We start from the raw sequence: 12,276 nt of genomic DNA, 5'->3' as shown, positions 1-12,276 counted from the left end.
CTATAGTATACCCAGGCAGCAGGCCTTCTGGAGAAAGATAGTCAATTCACACCAGCTTTCTGGTAAGAGTTAACAGATTCTGGACTTCGCCTGCACAGCCTGCAATGGTTGTCCAGTAAACAGATCCATCCAGGCTTTCTGAAAATTCAGAAACACAGCCTTCCCGAGAAAAAAGGAGGGAAGAGAGAGTGGGCCTTCTCTCTAAGCTGTCAGGAGTCAAATTGAAACTAAACTGACAACCTTGTGATTCTGAAAACATTGCAGTGGGATCAGATCCAATCACTAGCAGTTACTGGGCAGACCACAGCCTTTTGTGCCAATTCATTGGCCATCAAACTGAGACCCAGCTAATCTCTGTCATTGGTGTCAGTCAGTCTACAATTTCAGTCAAAACCAGCACAGGCTACTACTTGAGTTAAAGGCACAGGCTACTTCTTTCTTCTGCTTGAATTAAAGATACAGGGTGCCTTAAAGACACATGTCCATTAATCATCCATGGATCAAAACTGTAACGGCAAAAAGAAAAGAAAAAGGGAAATAAGTGAATAAATAGGGAATAAACAAGAAGGACCTTTATAGACATAAGATCCCCAGCCACCCCTGCCAGAATCACATTGAAGTCTCTGGAGGCAGTGGTATGAGATTTCCTAAGCATGTGATAGGCAGTACCATGAGCATTGTTTCAACATCCACCTACCCTTGACAGAGCGAACCTTCTGTTCGCTGTTGTCTTTTGGATGGGAGTATGGGGAATTGCCAAAGTTATCTCTCCTCATCCTCTCCCAGTCCCAGGCATAGTATCTGCAGCCAATGTGCAAGGGGTCAACCTTTAATAAAATGTGCCAAACATTGAGGGCCAATGTAGGTCCTAATCGATATCGGCCCTTCACTGGTTCTTGATAGAAATGATGGACTGGTGATTCCCTGCCCTGCCTCTGTTCTGCTGTCATTTGCCATACAGAGTATTTACTCATCTTTACAAAGTGGCTGCAAACTTTTTGGAAACTCTGGTGGTGTTCAGGGGATTCCCACTGGTTTTGCTAGAGTTACAGGAAGAGGAACTGCTTTCCTCACAGAATCTCAGTGGGCGCAGCATGCACATGCTGTTGTCAAGCAAACGTCCTGTGCTATGGTTTAGTTACATGTGTGACATGATTGTAAGGCTAGCTATACTGACAATTACACTGGCATTAAACTTACTTTTGTCCTCCCACAATTAGATGGCGCTGCTCCTCCTCCAAGGAATGCATCTCAAGGCTGGTCTTCTAGGAGGCACTGCAGGTTAGTTTACATTTTTTATTTATAATTACCATAATACCTGTAGAAATCTTTTTACCTTATGGAAAATACAATCTAATGATTCTCTTTTTAATGAATACATCTGTTGATGACCCAACAGACATTCCACCCATTATTTCTCCAATTATTTGCTCTCTCAGGATTTGGATTTGAGGGGTCTCTGGCTGTCTTGTCCCCATCTGTTTAGGCCCCTGTGCACTGGTGAATACTCCCAGGGTACTGGTGAATACTCCCTGGGCACTGGTGAATACTCCCTGGGCACTGGTGAATACTCCCTGGGCACTGGTGAATACTCCCTGGGCACTGGTGAATACACCCTGGGCACTGGTGAATACACCCTGGGCACTGGTGAATACTCCCTGTGCACTGGTGAATACTCCTGGGTACTGGTGAATACTCCCTGGGCACTGGTGAATACACCCTGGGTACTGGTGAATACTCCCTGGGCACTGGTGAATACTCCCTGGGCACTGATAAATACTCTCTGGGTACTGGTGAATACTACCTGGGTACTGGTGAATACTCCCTGGGTACTGGTGAATACTCCCTTGGTACTGGTGAATATTCCCTGGGTACTGGTGAATACTCCCTGGGTACTGGTGAATATTCCCTGGGTACTGGTGAATACTCCCTGTGTACTGGTGAATACTCCCTGGGTACTGGTGAATACACCCTGGATACTGGTGAATACTCCCTGGGTACTGGTGAATACTCCCTGGGTACTGGTGAATACTCCCTGGGTACTGGTGAATACTCCCTGGGTACTGGTGAATACTCCCTGGGTACTGGTGAATACACCCTAGGTACTGGTATATACTCCCTGGGTACTGGTGAATACTCCCTGGGCACCGGTGAATACTCCTGGGTACTGGTGAATACTCCCTGGGCACTGGTGAATACATCCTGGGTACTGGTGAACACTCCCTGGGCACTGGTGAATACTCCCTGGGCACTGGTGAATACTCCCTGGGCACTGGTGAATACTCCCTGGGTACTGGTGAATACTCCCTAGGTACTGGTGAATACACCTTGGGTACTGGTGAATACTCCCTGGCCATTGGTGAATACTCCCTGGCCACTGGTGAATACTCCCTGGGCACTGGTGAATACTCTGTAGCACTACTCCCTGGGTATTAGTGAATACTCCCTGGGAACTGGTGAATACTCCCTGGGTACTGGTGAATACTCCCTGGGTACTGGTGAATACACCCTGGGAACTGGTGAATACACCCTGGGTACTGGTGAAGTCTCCTTGGGTACTGGTGAATATTCCCTTGGTACTGGTGAATACACCCTAGGTACTGGTAAATACTCCCTGGCCAGTGGTGAATACTCCCTGGCCACTGGTGAATACTCCCTGGGCAGTGGTGAATACTCTGTAGCACTACTCCCTGGGTACTAGTGAATACTCCCTGGGAACTGGTGAATACTCCCTGGGTACTGATGAATACTCCCTGGGTACTGGTGAATACTCCCTGGGTACTGGTGAAGACTCCATTGGTTCTGGTGAATACTCCCTGGGTACTGGTGAATACACTCTTGGTACTGGTGAATACACCCTGGGTACTGGTGAATACTCCCTGGGTACTGGTGAATACTCCCTGGGTACTGGTGAATACTCCCTGGGTACTGGTGAATACTCCCTGGGTACTGGTGACTACACCCTGGGAACTGGTGAATACTCCCTGGGTACTGGTGAAGACTCCCTGGGTACTGGTGAATATTCCCTTGGTACTGGTGAATACACCCTGGGTACTGGTGAATACTCCCTGGCCAGTGGTGAATACTCCCTGGCCACTGGTGAATACTCCCTGGGCACTGGTGAATACTCCGTAGCACTACACCCTGGGTACTAGTGAATACTCCCTGGGAACTGGTGAATACTCCCTGGGTACTGCTGAATACTCCCTGGGTACTGGTGAATACACCCTTGGTACTGGTGAATACTCCCTGGGTACTGGTGAATACTCCCTGGGTACTGGTGAATACTTCCTGGGTACTGGTGAAGACTCCCTTGGTTCTGGTGATTACTCCCTGGGTACTGGTGAATACTCCCTGGGTACTGGTGAATACTCCCTGGGTACTGGTGAATACTCCCTGGGTACTGGTGACTACACCCTGGGAACTGGTGAATACTCCCTGGGTACTGGTGAAGACTCCCTGGGTACTGGTGAATATTCCCTTGGTACTGGTGAATACACCCTGGGTACTGGTGAATACTCCCTGGCCAGTGGTGAATACTCCCTGGCCACTGGTGAATACTCCCTGGGCACTGGTGAATACTCCGTAGCACTACACCCTGGGTACTAGTGAATACTCCCTGGGAACTGGTGAATACTCCCTGGGTACTGGTGAATACTCCCTGGGTACTGGTGAATACACCCTTGGTACTGGTGAATACTCCCTGGGTACTGGTGAATACTCCCTGGGTACTGGTGAATACTTCCTGGGTACTGGTGAAGACTCCCTTGGTTCTGGTGACTACTCCCTGGGTACTGGTGAATACTCCCTTGGTACTGGTGAATACTCCCTGGGTACTGGTGAATACTCCCTGGGTACTGGTGAATACTCCCTTTGCACTGGTGAATACTCCCTGGGTACTGGTGAATACTCCCTGGGTACTGGTGAATACTCCCTGGGTACTGGTGAATACTCCCTGGGTACTGGTGAATACTCCCTGGGTACTGGTGAATACTCCCTTGGTACTGGTGAATACTCCCTGGGTACTGGTGAATACTCCCTGGGTACTGATGAATACTCCCTGGGTACTGGTGAATACACCCTGGGTACTGGTGAATACTCCCTTGGTACTGGTGAATACTCCCTGGTTACTGGTGAATACACCCTGGGTACTGGTGAATACTTCCTGGGTACTGGTGAATACTCCCTGGGTACTGGTGAATACTCCCTGGGTACTGGTGAATACTCCCTGGGTACTCGTGAATACTCCCTTGGTACTGGTGAATACACCCTTGGTACTGGTGAATACTCCCTAGGTACTGGTGAATACTCCCTGGGTACTGGTGAAGACTCCCTTCGTTCTGGTGAATACTCCCTGGGTACTGGTGAATACACCCTTGGTACTGGTGAATACATCCTGGGTACTGGTGAATACTCCCTGGGTACTGGTGAATACACCCTTGGTACTGGTGCATACTCCCTGGGTACTGGTGAATACACCCTTGGTACTGGTGAATACTCCCTGGGTACTGGTGAATACTCCCTGGGTACTGGTGAAGACTCCCTTGGTTCTGGTGACTACACCCTGGGTACTGGTGAATACTCCCTTGGTACTGGTGAATACTCCCTGGGTACTGGTTAATACTCACTGGGTACTGGTGAATACTCCCTGGGTACTGGTTAATACTTCCTGTGTACTGGTGAATACTCCCTGGGTACTGGTGAATACTCCCTGGGTACTGGTGAATACTCCCTGGGTACTGGTGAATACACCCTGGGTACTGGTGAATACACCCTTGGTACTGGTGAATACTCCCTGGGTACTGGTAAATACTCCCTGGGTACTGGTGAATACTCCCTGGGTACTGGTGAATACTCCCTGGGTACTGGTGAATACTCCCTGGGTACTGGTGAATACTCCCTGGGTACTGGTGAATACTCCCTGGGTACTGGTGAATACTCCCTGGGTACTGGTGAATACTCCCTGGGTACTGGTGAATACACCCTTGAGCCCACCTGTCCCAGTTGTCATGTTATGTCTTCAATTGGTTTTCTAGCAGTAGCAGGATGTGCCAAAGTTCTGTAACAGTTCTGTAGAAGGATCATTTATATCTGGAATGTTGGGTGGGGTTCTCCGACCTCCCAGCCCCGTGTATCTCGGCAGCGTGAGGCAACGTGGCATTCGTTGGCAGCGGGATTCCCTGCTGTAGCCGCTGTCAATGGGAATTCCCATTGAAGCCACCCCATGCCGCTGGGAAACCCACGGATGGGGTTGCACTGCCGATGGGAACAGAGAACCCCGCTGCCAGCGAACAGCTGGAGAACTTTGGCCGTTAACTTGGTTTCTCTCTCCATAGATGCTGCCAGACTTGCTGAGTTGATTCAGCATTTACTGTTATTATTTCAGGTTCTAGCACCCCGATCATGATGTTAAATATCCTGAGCACGTTTAGCTCGAATTTCTTCAGCCAATCTTGCTCATGAGGCTTGGGCTTTGTCCTTTCATTACGATTAATGGCAGCTGGGCTCACTGCAGTTGGTACAATACTGGTATTGACAACATTCCAATATCTTCAGTGCCTCCCCAGTATCGGTGGCTTAAGTGGCTGAAGTACTTCTGATATTCACAGGCTGTAGCCCTCACTGTAGATACTTAAACATTTGCTCTCCTACTGCTGTGGCAGCTTCACCTGCATCGACCTCCACAGATGGCCTTTAATAGAACATAGAACATAGAAAAATACAGCACAGAACAGGCCCTTCGGCCCACGATGTTGTGCCGAACCTTTGTCCTAGATTAATCATAGATTATCATAAAATTTACAGTGCACTCAGCCCATCGAGTCTGCACCGGCTCTTGGAAAGAGCACCCTACCCGAGGTCAACGCCTCCACCCTATCCACATAACCCAGTAACCCCACCCAACACTAAGGGCGATTTTGGACACTAGGGGCAATCTATCACGGCCAACCACCTAACCTGCACATCTTTGGACTGTGCAAGGAAACCGGAGCACCCGGAGGAAACCCACGCACACACGGGGAGGATGTGCAGACTCCGCACAGACAGTGACCCAAGCCGGAATCGAACGTGGGACCCTGGAGCTGTGAAGCAATTGTGCTATCCACAATGCTACCGTGCTGCCCTTAAGAACAAATTAATCTACACTCCATTATTCTACCATAATCCATGTACCTATCCAATAGCCGCTTGAAGGTCCCTAATGTTTCCAACTCAACTACTTCCACATGCAGTGCATTCCATGCCCCCACTACTCTCTGGGTAAAGAACCTACCTCTGACATCCCCCCTATATCTTCCACTATTCACCTTAAATTTATGTCCCCTTGTAATGGTTTGTTCCATCCGAGGAAAAAGTCTCTGACTGTTTACTCTATCTATTCCCCTGATCATCTTATAAACCTCTATCAAGTCGCCCCTCATCCTTCTCGGTTCTAATGAGAAAAGGCCTAGCACCCTCAACCTTTCCTCGTAAGACCTACTCTCCATTCGAGGCAACATCCTGGTAAATCTCCTTTGCACCTTTTCCAAAGCTTCCACATCCTTCCTAAAATGAGGTGACCAGAACTCGGCACAGTACTCCAAATTGGCCTTATCAAGGTTTTGTACAGCTGCATTATCACCTCACGGCTCTTAAATTCAATCCCCCTGCTGATGAACGCTAGCACACCATGGGCCTTCTTCACAGCTCTATCCACTTGAGTGGCAACTTTCAAAGATCTATGAACATAGACCCCAAGATCTCTCTGCTCCTCCACATTGCCAAGAACCCGACCATTAACCCTGTAATCCGCATTCATATTTGTCCTTCCAAAATGGACAACCTCACACTTGTCAGGGTTAAACTCCATCTGCCACTTCTCAGCCCAGCTCTGCATCCTATCTATGTCTCTTTGCAGCCGACAACAGCCCTCCTCACTATCCACAACTCCACCAATCTTCATATCATCTGTAAATTTACTGACCCACCCTTCAACTCCCTTATCCAAGTCATTAATGAAAATCACAAACAGCAGAGGAAGAGGATCCAGAACTGATCCCTGTGGTACGCCACTGGTAACTGGGCTCCAGGCTGAATATTTGCCATCCATCACCACTCTCTGACTTTTATCGGTTAGCCAGTTCATTATCCAACTGGCCAAATTTCCCATTATCCCATGCCTCCTTACTTTCTGCATAAGCCTACCATGGGGAACCTTATTAAATGCCTTACTAAAATCCATGTACACTACATCCACTGCTTTACCTTCATCCACATGTTTGGTCACCTCCTCAAAGCATTCAATCAGACTTGTAATGCAAGACCTACCCCTCACAAATCTGTGCTGACTGTCCCTAATCAAGCAGTGTTTTTCCAGATGCTCAGAAATCCTATCCCTCAGTACCCTTTCCATTATTTTGCCTACCACCAAAATAAGACTAACTGGCCTGTAATTCCCAGGGTTATCTCTATTCCCTTTTTTGAACAAGGGCACAACATTCGCCACTCTCCAATCCCCTGGTACCACCCTGTTGACAGTGAGGACGAAAAGATAATGATAGGGACAATTTCAATAGCGGTCAGTCATTGTGAGCATCTCACCATGTTGAGCTAATAGACTTTGGACTTCTCTTCAGGATCTTCCTCATGATTGTTCACTGGAGTAGGCAATGTTTTGGAGGAACTCAGTGTAGTTGGTCTGACTCTGCACTGGCTTAAAAATGGCCTTTTCTAGTACAATGCAAACAGATTACTTCCATACCTATGAAAATGAAAATCGCTTATTGTCACAAGTAGGCTTCAAATGAACCTACTCAACCACTTTGTCTAAGGATATCGTGGTTCCTGCCAGCAATTTTAGCATGGTCAATCCACCTATCCCGCACATCTTTGGACTGTGGGAAGAAACTGGAGCACCCGAAGGAAACCCACGCAGACATGGGGAGAACGTGTAGACTCTGCACAGTGACCCAGCGGGGAATCGAACCCAGGTCCCTGGCGCTGTGAAGCAACGGTGCTAACCACTGTGCTACCGTGCTGCCCCTATTGTAAGGCAATAGACAAAATGTGGTCAGACACCACACTCTGAAACCAGGTCACAGCTGCCACCCAACTTCTGTGGATTTATCATCAAATCCTCCCAGGTGTTTGCCACACTGTGTGCCAACTGGCCTCACTGGAATTCTGGCTTTCAGACGAGGGTTTCCAAACTCCAAACTGGAAAAGCACGCTTGGAATCTTCTCTTAAACAACTCTTCCTCTCACATGCCTTCACCAAGGATTCACTTGTACGCACCTTTGTTTAACATTAGGACTGGCCGTTGGAAAATGTAACTATTTTAACCAGTGACAGCTATTTCAGAGATTGTGAGTAATTTCACATATCGGCAAATACAATATTAACATGGACTGCACTTAAAAAATAGATGGCTGTTTCTGACCCCACCTGGAGCTCAACTATTGGAATCACCGGAACAGCATTGTAGCATCATTAATACATAGAGGGTGATTTTCAGCTCGCACTAACCCTGCGTAGGATCGGAGACATGGCTGGAAAATCCATCGAGAATCGGAAACGCCGGAGAAATTGTCTTTCCCGATTTTCCCTGCCCATCGCTGGTGATGTCACGAGGATGTTAACCTAATTTGAATAGATTTCTATGAATTCAAATGTTATCAACGGGCCCCCCCACTACATGATCCTCCCTCACTAAACATTCATACCACCATCAGCGAGGTTTACAACAGGTTGGGCCAAACAAGAAGCAGTTGTGGGGATCCTTCCGGATGTGCAGAGGGAAGTATAGCCCCGGGGGTGAGGGTGGGGGGACGGGACGGACATGCATTGTCCCCAGTCTCAGATTTAAACTTCCATTAGTGGGAGCCCCAATGTGGGGCATTCATTGATGTGTGTGTGTGTGTGGGGGGTGGGGAGGGGTGGAGGAGAGAGGGAATACAGGGTGCAATGCTGGAGAGGATTGTTGGGGTGCGGAGAGGAATGCCAGCAAGGGGAGGTGGGTGAGGAAGGAGAATGCCAGCGATAATTGTCGGGGGGGAGTAGTAGAATTCTGGCAATTGTCAGGGGGAGCAGAATGCTGGAGATGATTGTCGGGGTGGGGAGGGGCTGGCTAGTGGAGAGCCCCCAACTCCTCCGTGATTGGGGCTTGGGGCCATTGTGCTGGTGTCTGATCCCTGTGGAGCCGGTTGCTGGCTCTATCAGACCGCACCGGGGTCACACCAACTCATTTTTTGTTTCTAAGAGGCTCAATATTTAGAGAGAAAACAGGTATGTGCGACTGGAGAGTGACATGCCACAGTCTGAGCCTGACAGTTTGTCAGATTCTGGTAAGATACCGCCCGGTCCGTCTCTCACTAACGTGGATCATCTGGTCATTATCACATTGCTGTTTGTGAATGAAATGAAAATCGCTTATTGTCACGAGTAGGCTTCAATGAAGTTACTGTGAAAAGCCCCTAGTCGCCACATTCCGGCGCCTGTCCGGGGAGGCTGGTACGGGAATCGAACCGTGCTGCTGACCTGCTTGGTCTGCTTTAAAAGCCAGCGATTTAGCTCAGTGAGCTAAACCAGCTAAACCAGTTTGTGGTACCTTGTTGCATAATTGGCTGTTGTGATTCCTACATTACACCTCTGACTTCATTTCAAAATAGAGGATTTAAAACAGTTGGGGATATTCTGAGGCATTTTTTTACACAGCAAGCTCCCACAAATAACAATGTGACAATGGTTAGATTATGCTGGTTAGGGTGAAGGATAAATTGAACTAGAAATTGGGGAGAACACTCCTGCTGTCCAATGAATAATTGCTTGAGATCATTGATGGCCTCGGAGATTTCAGTTGCATCCTCAATTAAACATCCAATTTGCAAGATGGCAGCTCCAACAATACAGCACCCCCTCAGCATCCACCTTGGCCAAATGCTCATATATCTGGAGTGGGACTTGAACAATAACATTTTGACTCAAAGAGGCAAATGTGTCACAGCTGACGCCTGAATATGTCAACTTGTCAGTGCTATTTATTGTTTGTTAATTTATTATCACAAGAAAATAAATGGACCACATTGGGCGATAGCCAAAGTCTTTTTGTCTTTCAGATGTCATGAAGCTGACTTTTGATCCAAGCTTGTCCAATTGGAAGAGTAGAACACAATTAACCAAACCCATGGCACGGTCCAGAGCACCTGGAGAGATTTGACAATTGTTGGCAAGTCACATGTTTGGAGAGTTCGCACTGAGGAAATGTTACTATTTTGAAGGTTCACCTTTTCAAATGCCTGTGAGGCAACTGTGCCTAATTAATAGTTACAAACAACAGGGTAGTCCGGAAAAGCAAAGAATGCACCTATTACTTGGGAAGGAGTAGTTTGGTTGGTAGTTAGTGATGCGTCCTTGTGTTTGGAAATCACATACTAGCCCCCATCTCCCATCTGACTCTCACCCCCATTCCCTCCCCCAATGGCCTGGTGAATGGATTGCAATGATCTAGATTGGCGAGCACCAAAACACCTCACACAACGGGTCTTGCACGAACACCAATCAAGCTAATTATACTGGAGGACTTTGTTTGAGCTCGATGATCTGCAGCAAGTGACTCACTCCTTGAATTCCCAAAGTCTTTTCACCACCAATAACTCACAAGTCAGGTGTGTGATGAAATCCTCTCCACTTGCCTGGATGAGTACACTCAGATTTGAAACCATCCTGAACATGACAGCCCACTTGATTGGCATGAATTAAACATTCACTCCTTTCATCACAGCAGCAGCAGTGTGTACTACCTTCCAAACTTTGACCTCTACCACCATTACCTGCAAGTAGCCCTCCAGGTCCTACACCAGACTAAGTTGGAACTTGGGAGCAGCCTGGTGGCACAGTAGTTAGCAATGCTGCCTCACAGTGTCAGGGACCTGGGATGACTGTCTGTGTCGAGTTTGCACGTTCTCCTCGTGTCCCCGTGGGTTTCCTGAGGGCTCCAGTTTCCTCCTCCTCCCCCACCCCCCAGACCAAAGATGTACAGGTTAATTGGATGGGCCAAACTAAAATTTCCCCTTCATGTCCAAAGATGTGCAGGTTAGACAGGGATAGGGTGGGGAGTGGGCCTAAGTAGAATGCTCTTTCATCAGGCCGGTGCAGACTTGATGGACCGAATGGTCTCTTTCTGCACTGTCGGGATTCCATGATTCTGCGAATTATGTTGCCACTGCTGAGGCATCGTCACTGGGTCAAAATCCTGGAATCCTTTCCGAACAGGACTGTGGCTGTACCTCCACCAGATGGACTGTGAAGGCTCTAGAAGGTGGATCAACAGCACTGTCTCAAGGGCAATAACGGGTGGACAATAATTACCAGCTTTACCAGTGACGGACACATCAGATAATAATTCAAAACCCTGCTGGGCTTGACCCTGTGCAGTACTTGGTTCTTTGATTTGTGCTTATGTCCAGAAGCCCCTTATTCTCTATCTGGTTATTTTGTTTAAGACAACCCACAATATAGAAGGTGTGGTTCTGATCTGACCAAAACATAGAGGGTGGAATTTAATCCCGGCACTGAGGTGATTTTGGAAGTGGGGAGACATTCAATTAGGCTAGAGGGTATAAGGTAAGGACACTTTCATCCTCCTACTTCTGCCTGGATGGCCTTCCTGCCCATTGGAGATCCTTAAATGGGCTTTAAGGGCCTTCTTCCCACTGCCTGCTTGCTTGTGGGCTCAGGGGCCCATTGTTGTCAGACATGCAATGCCTGATCAAGGGGCCCACTAAGACCACAATCCTCCCTGGCCTTAACAGCAGCCTTGGTCCCTTGGCCATCCAAGGCCTTTGGTGGATTCATTGCCAGCAATTACTACTAGTTCCAGTAACCCTGCCTGCAATGAAAGAGCCGGTGGCATTGGATTGGCCATCAGCCTTCAGGGATTGGATTTCCTCCACCCTGCCGACAATAGCACTTTATTGGCAATTAAAATGGCAGACTTCCCCCAAAGGAGGCAGCGTGGAACTCTTGCCACTTCACCAGCTAGTGGACCAGACGCCAATCGCCTGGATTATTTTCCCCCAACAATGTCAAAGTGTTTCAATGCCTCAGGTCAATCTGTCACATGGATCATTGTGCTGATCTTCTAAGGTTGTCTCGTCATTCTGGTGATGGTCATCAGATTATGGACACCCTTCCTGGGAAGTCCATACATTCAAGCGAGCAGTGAGGGAGGACAGAGGGCCAGAGTGCCTGCAATCCACGAATTATAATGTGGGTAAACAAGATCTCAAACCTGGATC

The 12,276-nt window shown here is 48.2% G+C and overlaps 1 protein-coding gene across 1 annotated transcript in view; it reads left to right on the top strand.

Annotated features, from left to right (window-relative positions):
• Positions 1-10,988, top strand: part of LOC119953486 (E3 ubiquitin/ISG15 ligase TRIM25-like) — a 36,557-nt gene extending 25,569 nt beyond the window's left edge. The window contains exons 6-7 of the mRNA XM_038777818.1: positions 1,221-1,281; positions 10,096-10,988. Of these exons, the coding sequence (XP_038633746.1) occupies positions 1,221-1,281; positions 10,096-10,117 (83 nt within the window). The 3' untranslated portion in view covers positions 10,118-10,988. The remainder of the gene's footprint in view (positions 1-1,220; positions 1,282-10,095) is intronic.
• Positions 10,989-12,276: the final 1,288 nt, after the last annotated feature.

Source organism: Scyliorhinus canicula, chromosome 18, assembly GCF_902713615.1.
Source record: "Scyliorhinus canicula chromosome 18, sScyCan1.1, whole genome shotgun sequence".
Classification (NCBI taxonomy): Eukaryota; Metazoa; Chordata; class Chondrichthyes; order Carcharhiniformes; family Scyliorhinidae; genus Scyliorhinus; species Scyliorhinus canicula.
This window is presented reverse-complemented; position numbering and strand designations above follow the sequence as displayed.